At 42.6% G+C, this 20,309-nt stretch overlaps 4 protein-coding genes across 4 annotated transcripts in view; 3 read left to right on the top strand and 1 right to left on the bottom strand.

Annotated features, from left to right (window-relative positions):
• LOC308374460 (dynein axonemal heavy chain 14-like) overlaps nucleotides 1–2,244 on the top strand; it is a gene marked incomplete at its 5' end in the record, with an annotated part of 6,315 nt that extends 4,071 nt beyond the window's left edge. Inside the window, 4 exons of the mRNA XM_080850241.1 lie at nucleotides 1–60; nucleotides 1,136–1,281; nucleotides 1,525–1,671; nucleotides 1,997–2,244. The exon at nucleotides 1–60 is cut by the window's left edge and continues 62 nt beyond it. Of these exons, the coding sequence (XP_080706367.1) occupies nucleotides 1–60; nucleotides 1,136–1,281; nucleotides 1,525–1,671; nucleotides 1,997–2,233 (590 nt within the window). The 3' untranslated portion in view covers nucleotides 2,234–2,244. The remainder of the gene's footprint in view (nucleotides 61–1,135; nucleotides 1,282–1,524; nucleotides 1,672–1,996) is intronic.
• Nucleotides 2,245–2,594: 350 nt separating this feature from the next.
• slc5a6b (solute carrier family 5 member 6) lies at nucleotides 2,595–10,120 on the bottom strand. Its single transcript, XM_080849642.1, has 16 exons — nucleotides 9,791–10,120; nucleotides 8,857–9,307; nucleotides 8,664–8,729; nucleotides 8,445–8,496; nucleotides 8,270–8,337; nucleotides 8,025–8,179; nucleotides 7,192–7,332; nucleotides 6,774–6,903; nucleotides 6,470–6,558; nucleotides 5,789–5,898; nucleotides 5,584–5,654; nucleotides 5,349–5,435; nucleotides 4,751–4,929; nucleotides 4,467–4,573; nucleotides 4,030–4,139; nucleotides 2,595–3,725 (listed from the first exon to the last, which is right to left on the bottom strand). The coding sequence occupies exons 2-16, from the start codon at nucleotides 9,205–9,207 to the stop codon at nucleotides 3,579–3,581; spliced, it is 1,863 nt and encodes a 620-aa protein (XP_080705768.1). The 5' UTR covers nucleotides 9,208–9,307; nucleotides 9,791–10,120; the 3' UTR covers nucleotides 2,595–3,578.
• A 388-nt stretch (nucleotides 10,121–10,508) lies between these two features.
• cenpo (centromere protein O) lies at nucleotides 10,509–13,045 on the top strand (the record flags this gene model as incomplete). The annotated part of the gene is made up of 6 exons (XM_080850538.1): nucleotides 10,509–10,635; nucleotides 10,787–10,950; nucleotides 11,128–11,266; nucleotides 11,599–11,867; nucleotides 12,206–12,368; nucleotides 12,936–13,045. Exons 1-6 carry the CDS (start codon nucleotides 10,614–10,616, stop codon nucleotides 13,043–13,045), a joined length of 867 nt encoding a protein of 288 aa, XP_080706664.1. The 5' UTR covers nucleotides 10,509–10,613.
• Nucleotides 13,046–15,018: 1,973 nt separating this feature from the next.
• On the top strand, nucleotides 15,019–17,275 carry tp53i3 (tumor protein p53 inducible protein 3). The gene is made up of 6 exons (XM_080850731.1): nucleotides 15,019–15,068; nucleotides 15,191–15,331; nucleotides 15,471–15,738; nucleotides 15,895–16,107; nucleotides 16,268–16,464; nucleotides 16,687–17,275. Exons 1-6 carry the CDS (start codon nucleotides 15,033–15,035, stop codon nucleotides 16,888–16,890), a joined length of 1,059 nt encoding a protein of 352 aa, XP_080706857.1. The 5' UTR covers nucleotides 15,019–15,032; the 3' UTR covers nucleotides 16,891–17,275.
• The last annotated feature ends 3,034 nt before the right edge of the window (nucleotides 17,276–20,309 follow it).

Below are 20,309 nucleotides of genomic sequence, written 5' to 3'. Positions count from 1 at the left end.
CGGTCACTCACAGGGAGAACCCGCGCTGCTACTGGCTATCTGGCTTCTTCTTCCCCCAAGGTTTCAGTGGTCTCTTTTCACCGTCTGTTTACATTCATTGAATCCGTTATCTGGGTTTACAGTTTCTCATCATTTTCACACATTTTCACGCAAAACTATGAACACTTTTTCAAAACACTTAACACATTCACAATATCAGTCGATTATGTGAACTAAACTGGATGCTTTTGCATTGCTTAGATACAAAATGCGTTCAATGACCACTTCTGTCGAAATTCATGGCCACCCGTTTCAATCAATGTTGACCACCAGCAAAACTAATTTTGCATATTCATATAGCATCTTTTGCAAACATTTAGATCCTGTATTCAAAACAGTTTGCTGTATTTTGACAGACAAATGTAGCAATACTCTTGAAATAAGACAGATTATTAAGATTGTTGCGAACAATTCATTCAGTGTTCTGCTTTGATTTGGTTGTTTGCTTGCAGTAATACAAAAGTCGTAATGCATTGAAATGGCATTGAAATGTGCATGTACTATGAAGGATTAGGGAAGGAAGATTTGTATGTAGTTGTCACTGAAGACGTTTGCCCACTATTACTGCTGTATATCTAAGTCCTGGGCTATCAATGAGATAAAATGACCTAGGACATGCAACTACAACAGAGGCTAGGTTCAGAAACTTTTATCTAAAGTGACTTACAATAGCATCTTACATTGCCCAGGTCCGCTACTTGTAAAACAACAACACCACTTTTACCAGAACTGTTTGCCTTGAAATATTTTGAATGTGGGGTAATTAAGGGGAGGATAAGATAAAAACAATTAAAGGCAAAGGAGAATGCGCTGAATTCCGAGGACACAGAAGATCCCCATTAGAGCTGCAGGACACTTCTAGTGGTAGTCTCACGTGTTGTTTAATTTACTATACTGGGAAAGAAAAGTGTCTGCATACTTTTTTTGTACTATAGTATACCACCACATAATTGGGCAAGGGGAGAAAAAAGGTAAAAGAGGTTTATTAACATTCATTTTCTTTTATATAACATTTTCTGAATAGACAGCTGGTTAGACCTGGTTATAGGGTTCTGTGGTGTTCTGGGTCAGCTGAGAAGTTCTTTCTCTTGGGCAGGGTTTCTCACAGCCGTGCTGCAGACTTATGCACAGAAGAAGAACCTGCCGGTGGATTGTCTGTGCTTCAGCTACCACGTGCAACCCAAACAAGAGGCCTCGCTTGACTGGAGCCGGCTCCTCAAGAGGAGCAAGCTGCTGTTTGAGGCAAGGCTCTGCTGACCATTGGAATACTATCAGTTAATCCTTATAACGTAATGGAATATGAAAGATCCTGACACTATGGCAGACAGAGTAGACTGGCCTAGCATGTAAATCTTGACTAGAGGGTCAAGGAGAAAGCTGAGGATATGGACGTTAAGTGCCCTTTAAAGAGTTTACCCAAGGCATTGAGTCCAATAATAGTGAGAAGTCTATTATAGAAGTTGTAATATCATGTGGCAATGATAGGGTCCGGACCCACCTGAGGATGGCGTGCTGGTGTGCGGACTCTACCTGAACGGTGCCAGCTGGGACCCGAAGTCCCAAACACTGCAGGAGGTGCTGCCCGAACTCCAAAACTGCCCCATGCCTGATATCCACTTCCTGCCCTGCCAGGTACCACAGCACTCCCCCCTGCTGACCTGGGATCAGGTGCTCAAGTGCCATTTCTGACTACTGGTACCATCAGTGCAAGACCATAGAAACTGATAATCCTAATGATACTGATCCAACTGTGACACACCAGACCCAAAATAGTTTGCTAGGTCCTCATTTGTACATCTCCCATTTTCTGAAAAAACAATACAAGTAAAAACGTTTGTGCCAGCTTACTTACAGGAGCTGGACTAGTCTCTCAAAGCTGTGAGTTTATGAGCAACATATATGAGTCATATTAAGATCTAAAGGTCAGTCAAACTCTACCTCTCTCCATCTCTGTCAGAGACCTGACGACCCACCACCCCATCAGCCCAAGCCAGGGGAGCAGTTGAGGGCGGGCAGTGAGGGAGAGCTGTTTTCCTACGAGTGCCCCCTCTACTGCACCTCCAAGCGCACTGGCTACCTGTTCTCCACAGGCCTCTCCAGCAACTTCATCACAGCCATGTCCCTGCCCACCTCCATGCCCCCCTCACACTGGGTCTTCAGGGGCACCGCCATGCTGTGCCAGCAGGACGAGTGAGCTCGGAGATACCCCGCAAAAAACTTTAAACTAAACTAAACAAATTAGTATTTACACACAACCCAGTTTTTAGATAAAGCCAATAAATGATATGCAAGTCAAGGTGTTTTAGAGAAATTATAATGCTTTTTCAGGTATTAGAGCAAAGCCATGGTTTTAATAGTAGTTGGTCAGAATGTGTACTTTCTTCCATGTATGCTTCATCGGAGTCCGAGTAGGCATCATCATCATCGTCTGGTAAGCGCCACATCTTGCATAGAAACGTTACAGGATGGTTCAGACCACATCACTCACGCAGATTCACCCAGGCTGGTATGATCTGTACTGGTCTGAGTAAATGGATTCCGCTCATTAGGTCTACTTCTAAGCTGGAGATCATTAGCAAAGGTGGGGTTGGAAGAACAATACTAACATAATGTTGGCCTAAGCCTGGACATTCCTCTTAGACGAGGTCCACTATCCACTTAGACCCAGCAGAACATACACACAATGCTATTCAGTTCTTGTAAACTCTTCAATATAAAGTGCTGATTTATTTCAAATTGAAACATAATCGTTAACAAATATCTACCGTTTTCAAATGAAAGAAACTTCAAGGTTTAGAGTCAAGAAAAAGAAACATACATCACATAAGTAAACTTCAAATTTCATCAACAGTACATCAAAGGCTCGATAGCTACACCATGGCAATCAATCTGATCCAGACATGGTTAACGCATGAATTGATCAACTTTGGTCTTCAGATGTGATGTAATACAGTGTATTCTCTACATGAAAGCAGGTTTGAGACTAAGGACGTTTCCTGTTCCCGTCCATCTGTTTATGCTTGTGCTTGTGCGTGTGTGTGTGTGTGAGAGAGATAGAGAGTTGGCACAAAAATGACATTCAGTTACGTATGCATACTGACATTCTGCCAATGACACTTGGCAGTTCTTCTCCACTGTGTTTGAGCCAGCCTATCCATTAGGGTAGGACAACACAAATGATTGAATAGTTTCATGAGTTGATTCTCCTAATGGACTGGACTCCGCTTCTCTAAACCTAGTGAGTCATCATGCCATCTTCTCTCCATGGCCCACCATCTCCTTTTGTTTATTTATTTTTTTTCTAAATGGAAGGCCGTTTCAAAGATTTGGTCATGATTTTGTACACAGTACAGTCAATGCATCATAGGCTCTTACAATTCTTTTGTAAAAAAAAAAAAAAAAAAAAAAAAAAAAAAAAGGTTTATGTGAGTCTTTTTATCCAGCATGCAGGATGTCCATGACCATTAATCTTTGGAGGTGGGGGGTGAGATGTTCCACTGATGACCATTCCTCTGAGGCAGAGTGGCCTTGGTTTAGCTTCACACAGATGACTCATGTTCCACCAACACTTTGCCAGTGACAGGGAGAAATGACTGCAGCTCCTCCTCTTCCTCCTCCTCCGTCGTCTTGGTAACAGCACCATTGATGTCTTTGTCTTGTATTATGGGCCATTGTTGGGCTGACGTCTGTGTAGACAAGCAGGCAAACATTTCAGTGGCCACTACAGAACATCATCTGTCCTACTGAACTGTACACAATACATAAATACGTTATCAGTACAAACAGTTCAGTAACAACAAGCCAGCAAGTATGCCAGCTGGAGTATGAATACAGAAAGACTACGCTGAACAGGGCAACAGTCAATATGGGAATGAATGCAGACGAATGTTCAGCTGACAAATAACAGTGAGGCAGACAGAGCATATAGACTAGCTTCTGGCATCCTGGCCAAAGTGGGCACAGGGGTGGCCTCATACCCTCATAACTTACACTGTGCTGGGCAGGAGGCACATAGCAGCCTCTCAGCTTGAAAAGCCTGCGAATGTTGCCCCAGACTGGATACAGTGTGCCTGGGGTCACATCCCCCTCAGCCATAGGACCTTAGAGAGCAAACACAAGGCAGAGAGGAAAGAAAAATATTTTGGACAAAGTTTAAGTTAATCATTGACAACAGGGTTTGCAGCATTTAACCTGGAGAGATATGAAGCTGTGAGCATTTCGTGTACGTGTGCTTTTTGACCCATGGTTTGGCTGACAGTCCAGTATCTTGTAGGGGTAAGCAGGCCCCGCATTTTGGCATACATTTCTGCCTGGAAGTCACTACTTGTGAAATGCTTTTGTGACATATGTACACAGTAATGTATAGGGAGGGATACTCGAAGAGCGGTTACATTGAGTGTTAGCCTGATGTAAATGTAGTTCCTCACCTGTCAAGTAGCTGACTAGGAGCCCTGTGATGACCACTACGGTGGAATTTAGAGCACTGTACCACATGTATGACAGGGAGTAAATTGCTTGGAGAATGCTTGTTTGGCTACAAAGAAAAAACAGAAAGGTGTAGGATTTACATAAGCAAAAGACATTGGAGGGCTCATAACGATAACAGAAGGGGGAGGGTTTGTTGGTGACAGGAAATACTGCTTTTAGTCAATAATATCAACTGTAGGAAAGGTAGCAATATCGATATACAGCAAATGCACCTGGCAATCACCTTGATTTCTGTGTGATTGTCTCTACGACGGCAGTCACTGGCCCCATGGTTATATTTCCTAGGTCCAGCATTTCTGTGCTGTTGGTCTCCAGCACGATGGCTGAATTTCTGGCCACAAAACTCCCGATGCCAATCCAGAGGGCCACAGCCAGACCAACCACAAGACCTGTGACAGCACCCTGGCAGAGGGGCAAAACGAAAGGACAGTCCGACACAGGTGTGGTGTTGCACCACGCTACTGTGCAATGCTGTTTGCACAAACATTGCCTACCTAGGAGGGTCATTACAGTAGAGAGAAACTTTAACAACAGCCTCATGATAAATGTTAATGTATGAAGTATGCAAAGTAAAATCTACATTTTTGGAATACGTGCTGTGAACAGAGGAAGTCGCGTTGAAAATTGTGTTACTAACTGCTGACTTAGTAGAGTGTCCACACTTTGCACAGACCACAATTACTGTATAAATAACTTGATATTTTTAGGTTCATAACTTAACAAACAACACAGCATAAGAAAGCGTCATTCTTTAATGTTGTGTGTCTGTAATGCCCAAACGTTTGCATACAACTGTCCATCCTCCTCTGTGGGATACTTACTGTGCTGTTGGCTGAGGAGAAGAAGAGGCCCAGACAGAACACACCCAGCAGAGGACCTCCCACCATCCCAAAGATACTGAGCGCAGCCTGTTAGGAAGAGCAGAAGTCATTGGTACAATTCTAAAGATCAGAAACAATATGAGCAGAACAATGGCTATCAATTGATCTAAATTGGTGAGGGACGGAGGGACATAATTTCATAGAATTCTGTTTATATTCTCCAGGAAATCCTTACCTGCAGAACAGAGCTGTGCATTATGTGGACAACGTATGCCATGGCAAGACACAATAACCCATAAACGAGAGCTAGAGGTGAAACAGAAAACATGCACACATGCTTCAGACAGAACTAAAGTCTGTTGGTCACATCACATCTCTGTTCAAAATTGCTCTGTGCAGCTGATACCGGCTACCCCACCGCTTGCAAGGCCCAAACTCACCGAGCAGCTTGGAGATCAGAGTTGCCTTGGACTCATCCATTGGGAAATTGGGTTTGATCAGGTCCTCCATGGTCACTGTTGCTAGGGAGTTGAAGGCCGAAGATATGGTGCTGTCGAAAGAAAACCACGGTACATTGAGATCTGTTCATTTAGCTTCTCCATTTGTCCAAGGAAAAGCCTTGAATCATTCTAGCAAGGCTGAAGTCTCCAGAGCATCAAGGTCGAACTGTGCACTGAATCAAAGCTTAACATATTCAATGCAATCTGACAACAGAGAACTGACAGAAAACTGTCATGTCTGAAAGCTGACCTTAGTAACTGACTTGAGGATCATTGTATCAATGAAGGACTACATGGTTATTTCATTTGAGCTCAACCAACACATTTGATTAAGGTTATAGGACATTCTTCCTCTGTACTCAGCTATCTAGATACTTTCCGTTCACAAGCTTCCTGTTGTGCTATGAGGCTGGTAAGCTGGTATAACATTTTGATCGCATCATAAACTTGAAATACTCCCAGATGGACAACAGAGAAAGCTGCTCATCAGGAAGCTGGCAGCCGTGGCCAATCATTTTAGGGTTCACTGACTCACTGGTTCATTTGTTCGTAAAGTTCAGGGCTTGACCACAAAGGTCATATCCATGCAAATGGAGGACGAACAGACAGAGCAGAACCTACCTCAAGGACGCACTAAACAAACACGCCACAAATAGACCAGGCAAGCCAGGAAAGTCCTGCAGCATATCCATCACAAAGTACAGCACCATCTGCAAAACATAATTCAAAACTCTAGTTATCTCAAAAAACAAACAAACAAAAAAACATCTGGAAAAAAAACCTGGTCATCCGAGTTCATCTCAAGAGCATGAGAAACTGACAGAGCAAACTCTGTTTTGTTAGGCAGACTGACCACACCATGGTCTCCAGTACAGACAGTTACCTGATCGTGTAGCACTCTCACCCAGAGTGGAGGGCAACTAACCTGGTCTCTGGAGGAGATAACCTTTTTCTGTAAGGGATTGTCTTCCTTGTAGCAGGCAAACATAACCAGGCCGATCATACAACTTAGTGCCAGAGCCAGCTGTAGACAGGGGAACACCAGGTAGCAGGACCTGAGATCATACAGAGACAGGGATGTATTGTTTTATATATATATATTTATATATATATAATGTGTTTATTCTTATATTCTTACGTATTCTTATTGACAGATACATTCAATGTGAGGTGACAGAAATCTTGATCATTGCCTGAAATAGAATCGTATTCTCAAAACTCAAACATGCCAGAGCAAAATAGATATACTACAAACACGGCCCAAATCGAAATGTTGTGGATGCCTATCTTTCTGTGTTTCAGTGGTGTCAATGTGCCTCTCCTGAGGGACAGATGTGCCTTACATAATGGCCTCCTTCTCGGTGCGGGAACTGAGGTAGCGCTGCACCTGTGCCTGGTTCACACCATACAGGGCCAGCATCAGGAACACCCCCCCAACCGCCAGCGTCCAGAACGTATGTCTTTGGGTGGGGTCTGGATTCAAACTGGGGGAAAGAGATGGAAGACTATTGGTTTTATGGAGTCATAGCACATGATCCACTAGGGTGACAACAATAGAGGATGCCAACCTAGCGGTGCAAGCCAACCAACGAGTCTGACTGGACCTTCAGAATCTGAGAAGTTCCTCTTTTCATCAGAGAAGCAAATGTCGCAACATCCAAGGGAGGAGTCTAGTAGAAATGTTATTCGCATGTGTGCACTCACAGGATGCCACAGCAGCGGGGAGGCCTTTGTGAGCTTTGTAGACATTTTAAGCCAATTATATCAACAGGATTGCTGACGTGTGTGATGGCATCAACATGCTATGTTGAAAATTTCCGCTTGTGTACCAGTCTTGTGGGGCATTTGTAACTTTTAAGTTTTGAGCAAGATTTTTAACTGCACAATTGATGGTTTTGACAGAATCAGTGATTTCTGATCTAGGTGCTAGTATAATTATTAGCTGCATATAATGTGTTATATTCCAATTATCTTATCAAATATAAGGAGTACGTTATGTGTTCCTTTTTTACCATGTATGACTATTGCATATTTCTCTTCTCTCGTTACAATTTACTACTCTATGACTGGCTGAGAATTCAGGAAGCATATAGTGCAACAGTGCTAGCACAATGCTTCTGTTTTGCCTACTGCACCTGTACCAAGCTCCCTCCACACACATCAGTCCCACACTCACTCAATTCCCGAGATGCGGCCACCCTCCCTGGCCTTCCTCCAGACCTCAGCAGGACCCCCAGCCTGATGTACCCCTACAGCAATGACAGCGAACTGCCCTGCAAACATCACGAGAGTCTGGAACACATCTGCCCAGATCACTGCCTTCAGTCCTCCCTGCAGAGGCATAAGGAGGATAACAACCCTGTCAAAACATCACAGGCCATTGATACAGTAGCGCCACATCATGGCTTATTAAACACATACCAGTGTTGTGTAGACAGTGCAGACCAGTCCTGTGGCCAGCACGGCCCCCCAAAGGTGAAATCCAGTGACTAGAGGGGCATATACAATACCATTAATTAAACAAGCTGGATGGTCATTGATAAATCAACATCCAAAAGCAAAAACAGATAATGATAAATAACCAAAGAACACGTACCAGCATTAAGAGCAAGAGCAGGCGTGTAGATACCCACGCCCATATATATTACCTATAGAGCGACAGAAAGAGAATGGTGAAGGGAAAAAAAAGAGGCAGGTCAGATTCAAAGAAACATGCAACAAGGAATAACAAAGCATGACTTATTTCCGCTCAGAGTCTTACATTATAATTAGTTTAGTAGACATAGTGCTTGTGTGGTAGCCACTTAGAACTCACCATCTGAAAGATGAAGGTGACTGTGCCACAGATCCGTACAGTCTTACTGAAGCGAAGCTCAAGATACTAAAAAACAAAGGCAATGCGTCACAGATAAAATGTCCTCAACAAATTCAGAACTTACTATAGGTGTTCTCTTGTCAGCTCTGCTAAGCACATTGATAGTTTGAGAGGGGCTGCTCAGGAGAGGTACCTGATAGACACTGGTCAGGTGGAGGCGGTAGAAGACAGGGATGAAGATGCGAGCTGGGATGAGCAGGCCCGGTATGTAGGCACAGCCAATGAACCAGTACTGGGTGCCATTATTAAAGATCTCAGCAGGCGTTCCTACAATGGCCACGGCTGATTGGAAGGTTGCCATGAGCGACAAGGCAAGCGGCAGGCTGCTCATGCTTCGGTCTGCCATCAGAAACTCTTGAGTGGTACGCTGGCGCCCCCCAGAGAAGGCATGGTACAAGCCAATGGCCACAGAGATCGCCAGTAGCATCCCAAACACAATAAAATCTGCTAAAGAGAAGTGCTTAGTCCCCAGTGCATCCATCATGCCAGGTTATGGGTGAAGTTTAGATTAGAACTATGGATGATTGACTTGTAGAAGATTGTCTGTCTCACACATCAATTAGGGGCCACCAGGCCCTCATTATCTGAAACAAAGACTGTCATGAGTAGGTCACGAGGAAATTCATGCATGTTCAACAGTAAAGACCTGGCAAGTGTACGTAACTGCAGATTAGCCTAAACAAAAAAAGCCTAAAGATTAGTCCCCTAATGTGACAAAATATGCAATACAAGCACTAGAAGTTCACCAAGCCCATTCAAGTCCAGTTTGGGCGCTCTGTCACTTCACCTTTACCCTGCATACCTACGGGAGTACGATGTCATCCAAAAGCTAGTGCTTAATGCAAATGTCTTTCAGATTTCAAAGAAAGCACACACCAGATCATGTGAATGCAATAACTTCAAACTTAATGGGGATTTTTTTTTGTTTGAAAAGAAGTCACACTGGAACATAATTAACTTGTCATTTCGGAGTCTACTACACAGTAGCCTATTAGTTACTTGTTACCTGATCACAATGTATCTAAAGTCATACTGGGATCATAATCTGTTTAATCGATGTAGCCTACCTCAGGTTTCATACGTTCACGATCTTAGTTTGGAGCTCTTTGAACAGGTGAATGCCTTTGCCCATAACTTACAACCACAACGCTTAATTCCAGTCACAGCCATGTGGCAACAAGTCGGAAAACGCTGCTTCATCACGGGGCGTGCCTTAATTTGTAACGTTACATTAAAAATCAACACTAGGCTATTGGTTTTTGTACGTAGTTCACTTGAAACTAGGTGGCACATTGCATGTTGAAACATTGCAAATGTAAGCAAGTTAAATGTAAACACTTGGCATAGTACCACCGTAACTTCAAAAATAATAATAATCAAGACACACGCAAACCTATCTATCATCGCTATCATCCGATGACGTTCTACTACAACGTGCTTGTATTTCCTATGTTTTGAGGTGCCCTCTACTTTTCACATGCGCAAGTATGTGGAAGCACTGATGCTCTCGAAGTGTACCATTCGCACCTTAAAAACAATCCTTCTTTCCGGTTTGAAAGGCTACGCGCGGAATTTAAGATAACTGAAGACGGCGGCAGTCGGAAAGTAACGTTAGCTATCAAACTTCATTCTGATAGTTACCATTTATTTTGCTTGCAACTTTTAGTAGCCATGGTTAACGTTAGCGAAAAGCATTAGTTGTGTTGTATTAGGCAAAAGGAGAAGATACTAGTTGGAGGACTAAGATTAGGTACGCCTTGTTAGCGGTTGATGATTATCTGTAACGTTAGCTGCAACAAACGAAGAAAGTCAACATTGGGAACGGTCAGAAACTGATTAAGGATACATTTATCAGATAACTTGATCTGTACAAGTGTCGGATCAGAAGTCATGGAGGAGGCAAGAGATCACAGTAAGTAACTGGTCCTGAAAGTTACTGGAAAATTAAGTCGGCGAGTTGGCTAGCAACGCACATTAACGTGAACAGTAGTCGCCCTAGTCGTTAAGTGCTTACTGTCTGGTTAATAACATTGAATTGCCTCAATGGTCTCTCTTTCCAATAGATGTGCTAAGTTGCTTGCAGAGGTTAGAGATGGGAGCTCTTGGTTTTCACAGTCGAGATCCAGAGGAATTACTGAAGAAGGACAGACTACATAAATTGAAGTGCAGAGTGTTAACTCTCCGAATTCAAAGAAACCAACTCAAAGTTGAAATCCAGAGAATCAAGGTGAAGTATAGTGACGCGAGTTGACAGGCATTGGTCCAAATGGTGCAGTCAATAAAACGACTGACAAAAATAGCATCTTATCTCTTTTAGTCAATATTTCGTTGTGTTGTCTATTGATCCAGTTTCAAAACACCTACCGTATGCTTGTAATTATACATTATTATACGATATTAGTAGGAGGTAAAGGCCGATCTGGATGAAGGGATTTCTCCAGATAGTACTGGAGAAGAAAATGGAGCCAAGAGCCACACCTTGCCGCTACTGATGGCTCGACGCACCCAATTGAAGGACACGCTCAGAGCCCATCATCTCATTGGTAACATACAGCCAGTAGCAGTCTAAGCTCAAGATTTGTCACAGTCACAGGTCGCAAACACCTGCATATTATTCACAACATCTTTCACTCACTTACACTCACTTTTGTCACCTATGTACTCAGATTACACCCCACTTTACACGCTAATCTTAATTACACTTCACAGTAATGCACTGAGAATGATTTGTTTACAACTTTACCTGAAGACATTAGCTCTGTAGCTGATAGCTATATGGTCTGTACACTAAGACAATTCCCATGACTTAAACTGGTCCATTAGACACATATGCAACATTGATGGTTTCTGTGACTTACTTGTCTTTCCTTTTCAGGTGGGTATGAGGTAGTGGAGATAGATTCGGGCAGGCGGGTTTGCTATTCCTTAAGCACTGCATATGAGGACACTTACCTGGACACCTTCCATTTGGAGCTGGACCTAACGCGGGGCGTGCGTATCCACCGCCATGACATCCCACCTTCCATCCCACTGAAGAACTTGGCCCAAGAGAACCTCGAGACTGACCTGCCTGCCTTTCTCCACACACTCAGAGAGCACGTCAGTGGTCTGGCCATCCGTTTATATCAGCTCAGACTCATCAAGGTATGGAAAGGGGGTTTAGTTATTTAGATTAAAGAAGAAGGGTTCTGGCTGGCTTTTGTGTTACCCATGTTATAATTTATCTAGTGAGAAGTGTCTCTTCCCATTTCGGTTTTCATAGCAGAACACTGTATAATGCATCCTGCTCCTCCCGACTGCTTATAGGTGTCAAGATAAAATGTTTGCTGAAAATCATGCACGTGGATTGATGAGCATTCATTCATTTTCTATGTTTTGTAAACCGTTATCGACAAAAGGGGCGGCTAAATACTATAACCATAACCATTCTGTTTCCAGTACATGGTTGTGTATACATCATGCTGCATTTTTTCGCCCCTTAGGAAGAAGTGGAGACTGTGAGTGTGATGGAGACCAACCCTCTGTGCTCGTTGCTGGTGCTGATGTGCAAGATTCCAGGAGAGGAGGAGACGGCCATACTTCTGTCATTGCGGTATGAGGACCCGACCAAAGCTCTGCCCACCTGTGTAACCTTGGAGTCCAATGGTGAGGGTTCCAAATTTCAAAGTCTACAAACCCACATTATTAAGTTTAAAAAAAAAAAATGTTTTTGTAGGGAACTAGTTTTTTTTTTGCATCTTCAAATTCATTTTGTTTCTGATCTGCTACCAATGTATTTATAAGCCATTCCCATTTACCGTCCAGGTTATTTACTTGGTCTTTCAGCTTTGACTCCCACATTTACAAGCCAAGTCTGTTGGCAGTTTAGTAGTTAACTCGATGATGCTTTTAAGATCGGGATGTTGGACCAATGAAAATGATTTGAAATTATTAGTTGAAATTTGTTATCAAAAGCCCATGGGTTCTGCTGGCTCATGTAAGGTTGTCATACATCAGTTTCAACACCTGAATGCTTTTCTCACAGGACTTTGTCTTTCACCACCAACCTTTTTACAATTTAACATGTTCAAATGACAGTAAACAGTCAATCAATAATAAATATATGATGAGACTCATTGTATTTTATTATTATTATTATTTTATTATATGTTTACTTCAGTACAAAAAATGAATCCCTGATTTGATAACTTGGATAATGTTGGTTTCTTACAGACAAATCACTGCCTAAAGAACCAAAATGGAGGGAGGCCAAGTCTCAGTTTCTAGAGGTTCCACCCCACAAAGCCCTGCTGGCCCTGAGGAACCAGGGGCAGATCTTGTAGACCGGAGCTCGCAGACCCAGTTACTCCTGGCACGCTTTCATGGAACCATAAATGCTGGGATGTTTGAGTTGCTTTTTCTACATGTGCAAGATATGGAAGAAGAGACAAGTTGAAGATATTTGTAAATAGTTGCTGAACTAGCACCTTTCCTCACCCTTTTATTTACTATATTGTATTCTACACCTGCAGAACTTTATTTGGAGGCTAGTCCAACCCAGAGATCTGACCACACGAAAACGGCAGATTAAGACCTGGCTCATTGTTTACTAGTACCAACTATACTGTTTCATCAGTTAATCTAGTACAACTGACTCGGACATTGTCGAGGGTCTTCAAAAAGGTGTGTATTTTTTGCCTTAGGGTTTCCCTCTGTATCTGCTTGAGCCGCTCTCTCTCCATCCTCTGCCACTCTCTCTGGCTGGCCAGCTTTCTCTCAGAGATGCTGTTGATGCAAGCCATATCCCTCAGCTGCACTAAGGACAGAATGCCAGCATCTTCTGACTCTCTCTGCTGGACGTGGGAGAGGGTTGGAGCTGGGTGGGAACTCTGTGATCTGACTACAGCATCTGTGTCGCCCTGAAAAACAACTTTTCCAGAGACCAGACCTCTTCCAGGAGGTGCTGACTGAGCGTAGTGGCGATGCCATGCAACTTCCCTCCTGTTTCGATTTTCCAAGATTTCCCTCATAGTGTTGTCAACAGTGGCAATGGGCTCACAGTTTCGGATGTGTAGTAGTTTCTGGTGCTCTTGCATCAGGGAGTTAATGTCCTGCTCCAACAGTTTGAGAATCAGTGTCCGCCGGAGGCAAAGGTGGTTCAGTCTGTGGTGGAGGTATGTTTCCTCAGTGCGGTTCATTTGTCGCACATCCACATATTGTAAACACGTGGGCCTCCGGTAGTTTGATGGTTTAGTCATTGTGATGAGGATTCACTTGGGACAAAATAATTGAAATCATAACTTTGCCTTCAGTAAAAAAGAATTTAGTACCTGTTAACAAATGTAATTTAACTTAAGTTTAAATACATGCCACAAACATGTACTATAAGTAAATAATACATGTATAAATCTTTGAAACCAGTAACAATGGATGTTTCTGAAAATTATTCATGTGAAAATGTGTCCATTACATACCACACGGCTTTGCAGGAAGGGTTTAGGTGCTCTGCTTCATTTCACCGTCCAGTGGTGTGTTTTTTAGCATGTTCACATGGTGAAATGTGATAATTGCTGGTGAGCGGTTAGCCAGTCTTTTGTTTATCCTGAAGAACAGGTTTCGCAGTTGAAAACCAATCAGGCTTCCCTTCATTCAACTGCATTTTGATTTGGCAGGTTTTCATAATAATGATGTTATTTCACTACACAATAAAAGCTCTTACTTTGTAGCTTTATTGTTAAACATAGACAATTAATACGTATCGCTACCACTAGGTGTCTGTTGCGTTGTGAAATAAAGGTGCCCAACAAATGTTTCGAGTTAGGCTAGTTTACATTTCTGATGAAACTGACCACTGAACTCACAGGCTTCTATCTGGTATATGTTGAATATTTAAAAAATAATATACTCGTCCACTCCTGCGGTAGGTGACTTTGCAGCTCTTCAAGTAAGTATTGTTGGGGTTTAGAAGTTTGGCTTTGAGGTTTTCCATATAAATAACTTGTCCGGGGGAAAAGTAGGCTACACTTTTGCGAAGTCAAGTAGAGGTTATACATTAGTTTGCCCCTTACACTGAACACACAATTAGAGTGCATTGCAATGAATCACTTTGAAATGTTGCATCGAAGTCCTTTTTACACTTTAATTTACCCAGAAATTCGAAATCTATGTACTTCGGCGAAGAAATCATGAACATCAACTATGTGCCCAAAATGTGCAGACCGCTCATGTGACATAGCTGCCTATCAATCGCTACAACACAAATACTCTGTATTTATGCCATGCTCTGCCTGTCTGTTATCTACCATAGAATACACACAGTTATCTCTGAAAATGTTGCAGCAGCCAGGATCCACTGTTCGAGAAAATGTTGGTAGCTCTCTCCTTATGCACGTTATTAATTTCAATATTCTGAACGGTTTTCTAGAATCCTGAAGAAAAAAAAAACATTTTAACATCTTCACTGTAATTTTGAACTTGCTGACATGCAGACCATGCTGGCAGTATGTGTTGATGACCCAGGAGGTCCTGAGAAGATGTATGTGGGTAAGGTTTCCAGACCTCAGCCCAAAGCAGGAGAGATCCTCATCAAGGTCCATGCCACTGCTCTGAACAGGGCTGACCTATTGCAGGTATATCCTAATCTTTTTTGAACATATCCCATAACAGCTTAAGAGCTAGGTGCCTTAAGATGGCACGCTTGCCTCTTACTTTGGTGGTTGCAGTGCACATACAGATTTTTTTTTGCTTTTGCTGCTGCTTTATTTATAGAGAAGAGGACTTTACCCAGCCCCACCTGGTGAGAGCGAGATCCTGGGACTGGAAGCGGCGGGGACTGTGGCGGCCCTGGGTTTAGGGGTCACAGGGCAATGGGTTTTGGGGCAGCGAGTCATGGCCCTGCTCTCTGGGGGTGGCTATGCAGAGTTCGTCTCCGTTCCTGAAGAGCTGGTGATGCCAGTTCCTCCTCATTTGACCATGACCCAAGCTGCAGCTCTCCCTGAGGCCTGGCTCACTGCCTTTCAACTACTTCACCTCATAGGTAGTCCCTACAGAAGCACACAGATACAATACTCATCTAATAGCCAATTAATATACAGGATATGGTGTATATATACTCTATGAATTGTGAAGTTGAAATTTAGAAGAGACCCCCCCAAAAAAGTGTTCCCGATAAAAAGTGTGTGTTTATTTATAGCTAAAGTGCAGCCAGGAGAGACAGTGCTGGTGCACGCTGGAGCCAGTGGGGTTGGCACTGCTGCCATTCAGCTGCTCCGCTTGACTCAGGCCATTCCAGTGGTGACCGCAGGAACCCAAGAGAAACTCAAGATGGCTGAAAAACTTGGGGCAGCTGCTGCCTATAACTACAAAGAGGAGGAATTTGCTGAGAGGGTCATGGAGTTCACCAAAGGTAACTAAGTGCAGCCATGATATTACAAATATACTGGAAGCATGCTACATTTGTTTTTGGTTGTTGTTCAAATTACTGTTTTTACATCTTATTTAATTCTGACAGTTAAACATAATTATGTTCGAGACCACACAAGTATAACCACTCTCTCACTCCGTAGGCCGAGGTGCAGATGTTATTTTGGACTGTGTGGGTGGTTCATGCTGGAAGAAGAATGTACAGTGTTTGGCTATGGATGGACGGTGGGTCCTTTATGGCGCAATGGGAGGCAAGAATGTGGAGGGAGACCTGTTGGGCAAACTCCTGTCTAAACGTGGACATCTGCTTTGCAGCCTGCTACGGTCACGTAGTCTACAGGTTAGACTTGGACGCCACATCAGCCAATAAAACAGAAACACTAATTCTCTTATTTAATGCCCCTTATGTAATCTGATGTTTAGTTGTCTAAACAGCAACCTAGGAAAGGTTTATTCAATATGGAGCCATTTACTGAAAATAATTATCATTATATAGAATTGCTGCAAATATACATAAATGTCCAGTTAATCGATTACTGTTGTGTGTATGTGTTCTCTCCAGTATAAGGCAGAGCTGGTGCAAGCCTTTTCAGACAGGGCTCTCCAGCACTTTCAACCACTGAACTCATCTGTGACTCTGAAACCAGTCATCGACAGTGTCTTCAGCATTAAGGATATTGCTGACGCCCACCAGCACATGGAGGCCAACAAGAACACGGGGAAAATAGTCATCAGGGTCATTGAGGCCACGCCAGATGAGCAATAACCTATCTATCCAGTTTTGCTGCCTTAAAGATGCAGTCTGCAATTCGGTTTGTGCTTCAAACATATGCAGATGATTTGAAAATACTCATGGACACATATTTCAATTTTACAACCATGTCATTTATACAAAACCCAAGAAAAATCTTTCATGAACCCAACTCGGCTACAGTTCAAACATTCCTCTACTACACAGTGCTCCGAATCTCATCATGATCTTCTATATATGACTGAAATGAAGGGGAGGTCAACATTTTGTGGAGTCGTTTAATTTACACCAAATTGTCCGTTTGAGTTGAGTACACAAAGTGTTCGGTGTGTTAACTGTATATTTCACTGCACCGAGACACCAGCGCTAACAACCAAACCAACAGTTGGTTACATTGTCATGTTAGTGAGTTAAATCAAGGTAAACATTACAAAGTCAATTCCTGATATATTTTTATAACTAGTTTCAGTAAAGAATGGTGGTTTCATGCTATAAAAAAAATCAAATGTGATATTGCCACAGCAGTATTTAATGATTCATTATTATTATGTAAAGGGATGCTTTAAAAATACACTAAATAACGTCTGACAGTACTCCAGCAAGCAAACAGTGTTGTCAGAAGTGGGATGTGAACCCACGCCTCCAGTAGAGCCAGCCAAATGTTGAGGATTCAGTCAATCACGTTAGCAAAAATCCAAACATTTCAGCCAATCCCTTTGGCAAATTCTGCAACATTTTCAACATTTGACCAATCACGGCAGACATGTTGGTTCGTTTGATAATGTTATCTGTTCGTGCTGTACAATATAACTTTGAGTTTTGAAGTAATTTCACACGTTGTCTTATGTTGTCGTATCAAGTTATTTAGCTATATATGCTTGCTACGTTACAAACACTTCCTTATGATCTCTACTTGAATTTCGCTCGTTCTCTCAAAGAAAGTTTGCTATCTTAAGGGGGCTTTTATGTAGGCTATGAATGAATGAGAACAAAATATTTTGACTGGATCAGACTATTTTCTACACAATCGTTTAAATTCAGATGGATAAACCAATATATTGGGAAGTTGTCATATGAATACAATCTCTTTATCACATGTTTAGGTAGCTACTCTCAAAGCTGATGTTATGTAACGATGTGTAACTTTATAATATCTTACACTACACACTTAAAGAATAAATATTTCTAACGGAAATCAGGTTAATGCATGAGCTGTGTTTCAAACATAGACAGCTTATGCCACCAGTGTTTTTCATAGGGTTATTACTATTACAAGGAAGATGGTCTGCTCTTCATGTTCCTGCATTTGTTATTTTCATGCATAAAACAATGCATGCATCTATGTTTAGTCACACAAGACGATGGCAGAGGTGACCATTGACAGGAAGGTAACACACCCAGCTTACACACGTGTTCTTGGAATTGCCTGCCTCTTAAGTTAAGATCAAGGAAACAAATGTAATGTGTGTGTGTGTGTGTCTGTCAGTCTGCCTGTCTGTGTAACCCCCGTATCAGTCATTGCTGGTGTCTGCCAAATGTAAAGCAACAGCTCTGCAGAGGGCAGGGAGATCCGGAGGCCAGCCAGGGAAGGGCTTCAGACTCTACACAGAGAAGAGACCTACAAGACAGATGCAGGTATAAGACGCACACAGACAGACGCATGCAGGCACACACAGACTGACAAACAGACGCAGCCACACGCAAACACACATACACCCCACTCAACTCTCTACACAGAGAAGGCTTACAAGACAGAGATGCATGTAGAACACACTCACGCACACAAACACACACACACACTGCACAACACGCAACACTCTCCCGCTGCAGGCAAAAAGTAGGTTCTTTCTTCCACCACACTGGTCATTTAGTTTGTCACTGGATCTCACCTCTTTATGGCGTGTGGGCTGCTCTAACTGTTTGGATGACTCCTCTTGGGTGTGGGTTGGTGCTGTGAACTTTTCTGTAGATTCTATCTGTGGGGTGTAGTTTTAGTATTGCATACTGATAAGACCTTTTGGGGGGGGAGGCGTGTATCTGGCATTTTTAGTACCTGGACATTTTTGCACTCTCAAGTTCAAGTCTTTTATTGTCCGATGCACAGAACAACACAGTCAGACTGGGCACTGAAATTCTTGTGACGCCGCACAACAACCTATAAGTACTCTGAACATATAATAAACATATACTAATGTAGCCAACTATCCTATAAAATTCACTAACCTAGAAACCAAAAATATGCTAAATATAATAACTATACTTAATACACTTTACAATAAAAAGGGACGAGTCAAGTATGGGAATAACGGGAAGTGCAATTATAACGATAGTGCAAAGAGGCAGGCACGCACAGACTGACAAACAGATGCAGCCACACGCAAACACACATACAGTACACCCCACTCAACTCTCTACACAGAGAAGGCCTACAAGACAGAGATGCATGTAGAACACACACACACACACACACACACATACACACACACACACACTGCACAACACGTAACACCTAGTTAAAAGCGTCAATGTGTAAAGTTGCAAGTTAAAAAAGTGGTAAAAGTGAATCACTGTCCATTGAGAAGGCTGATGGCACTCGGAAAGAAACTGTTCTCCAGTCCATGTGTTTGAGACTAAATACTCCGGTATGGCCTGCCAGATGGCAATGGGGTGAAAAGTCTGTAGGATGGGTGGAAACAGTCTTTTAGAATGCTGCAAGCTTTTCTGAGGCATCTTTGGTGGTATGTGTCCTGCAGGGCTGATATGCACTCCAAGGAACCTGAAGCAGCTGAGTCTTTCCTCTTCTTGTTTAAGTAAAGAAAGGTGGTTTCCTGCTATAACAAAATAAAATGTGAGATTGCCACGGTAGTATTTAATGATTCATTAGCATTACATATGAGGACGCTTTTGAAAATACACCGAATAGAGTCTGAAAGTGCTTGTGGCTCCATAAATTACAAGCAAACAGAAAAGTGTTGTCAGAAGTGGGATTCGAACCCACGCCTCCAGGGGAGACTGCGACCTGAACGCAGCGCCTTAGACCGCTCGGCCATCCTGACATACCAAGAGGAACAGCTATGGTTCTTAATGACACAAGGCTTTTGATATTCAAGGGTTCCAATCTACACATTTGTTGTTAAATTACTTTGTGATGAGGTGTCCAATCCTCCTAACACATTACATAAACAGTTTACGTGGGAGAATTCACTCTATATACGTTCATTACACTCTACTCTATCTCTTTGCACTATCCACACTTGCAGCACAAGAACACTTTCCTCGTGGACATCAACACTGCCACAATCAATGCACACTGGGTCTGATCCATTCCTGTATCTGTAAACACCCCACTCCTTGTGACAATGTTCTCCCTATGTGTATGTATGTCTGTGAGTAGCACAAGTGCATGATTGTATAAACTACTGGATGACCTTAAT

Source organism: Sprattus sprattus, assembly GCF_963457725.1.
Source record: "Sprattus sprattus genome assembly, chromosome: 13".
In the NCBI taxonomy this organism is placed as follows: domain Eukaryota; kingdom Metazoa; phylum Chordata; class Actinopteri; order Clupeiformes; family Clupeidae; genus Sprattus; species Sprattus sprattus.
The sequence above is the reverse complement of the archived record's forward strand: the minus strand, read 5'-3'. Positions and strand labels throughout refer to the sequence as shown.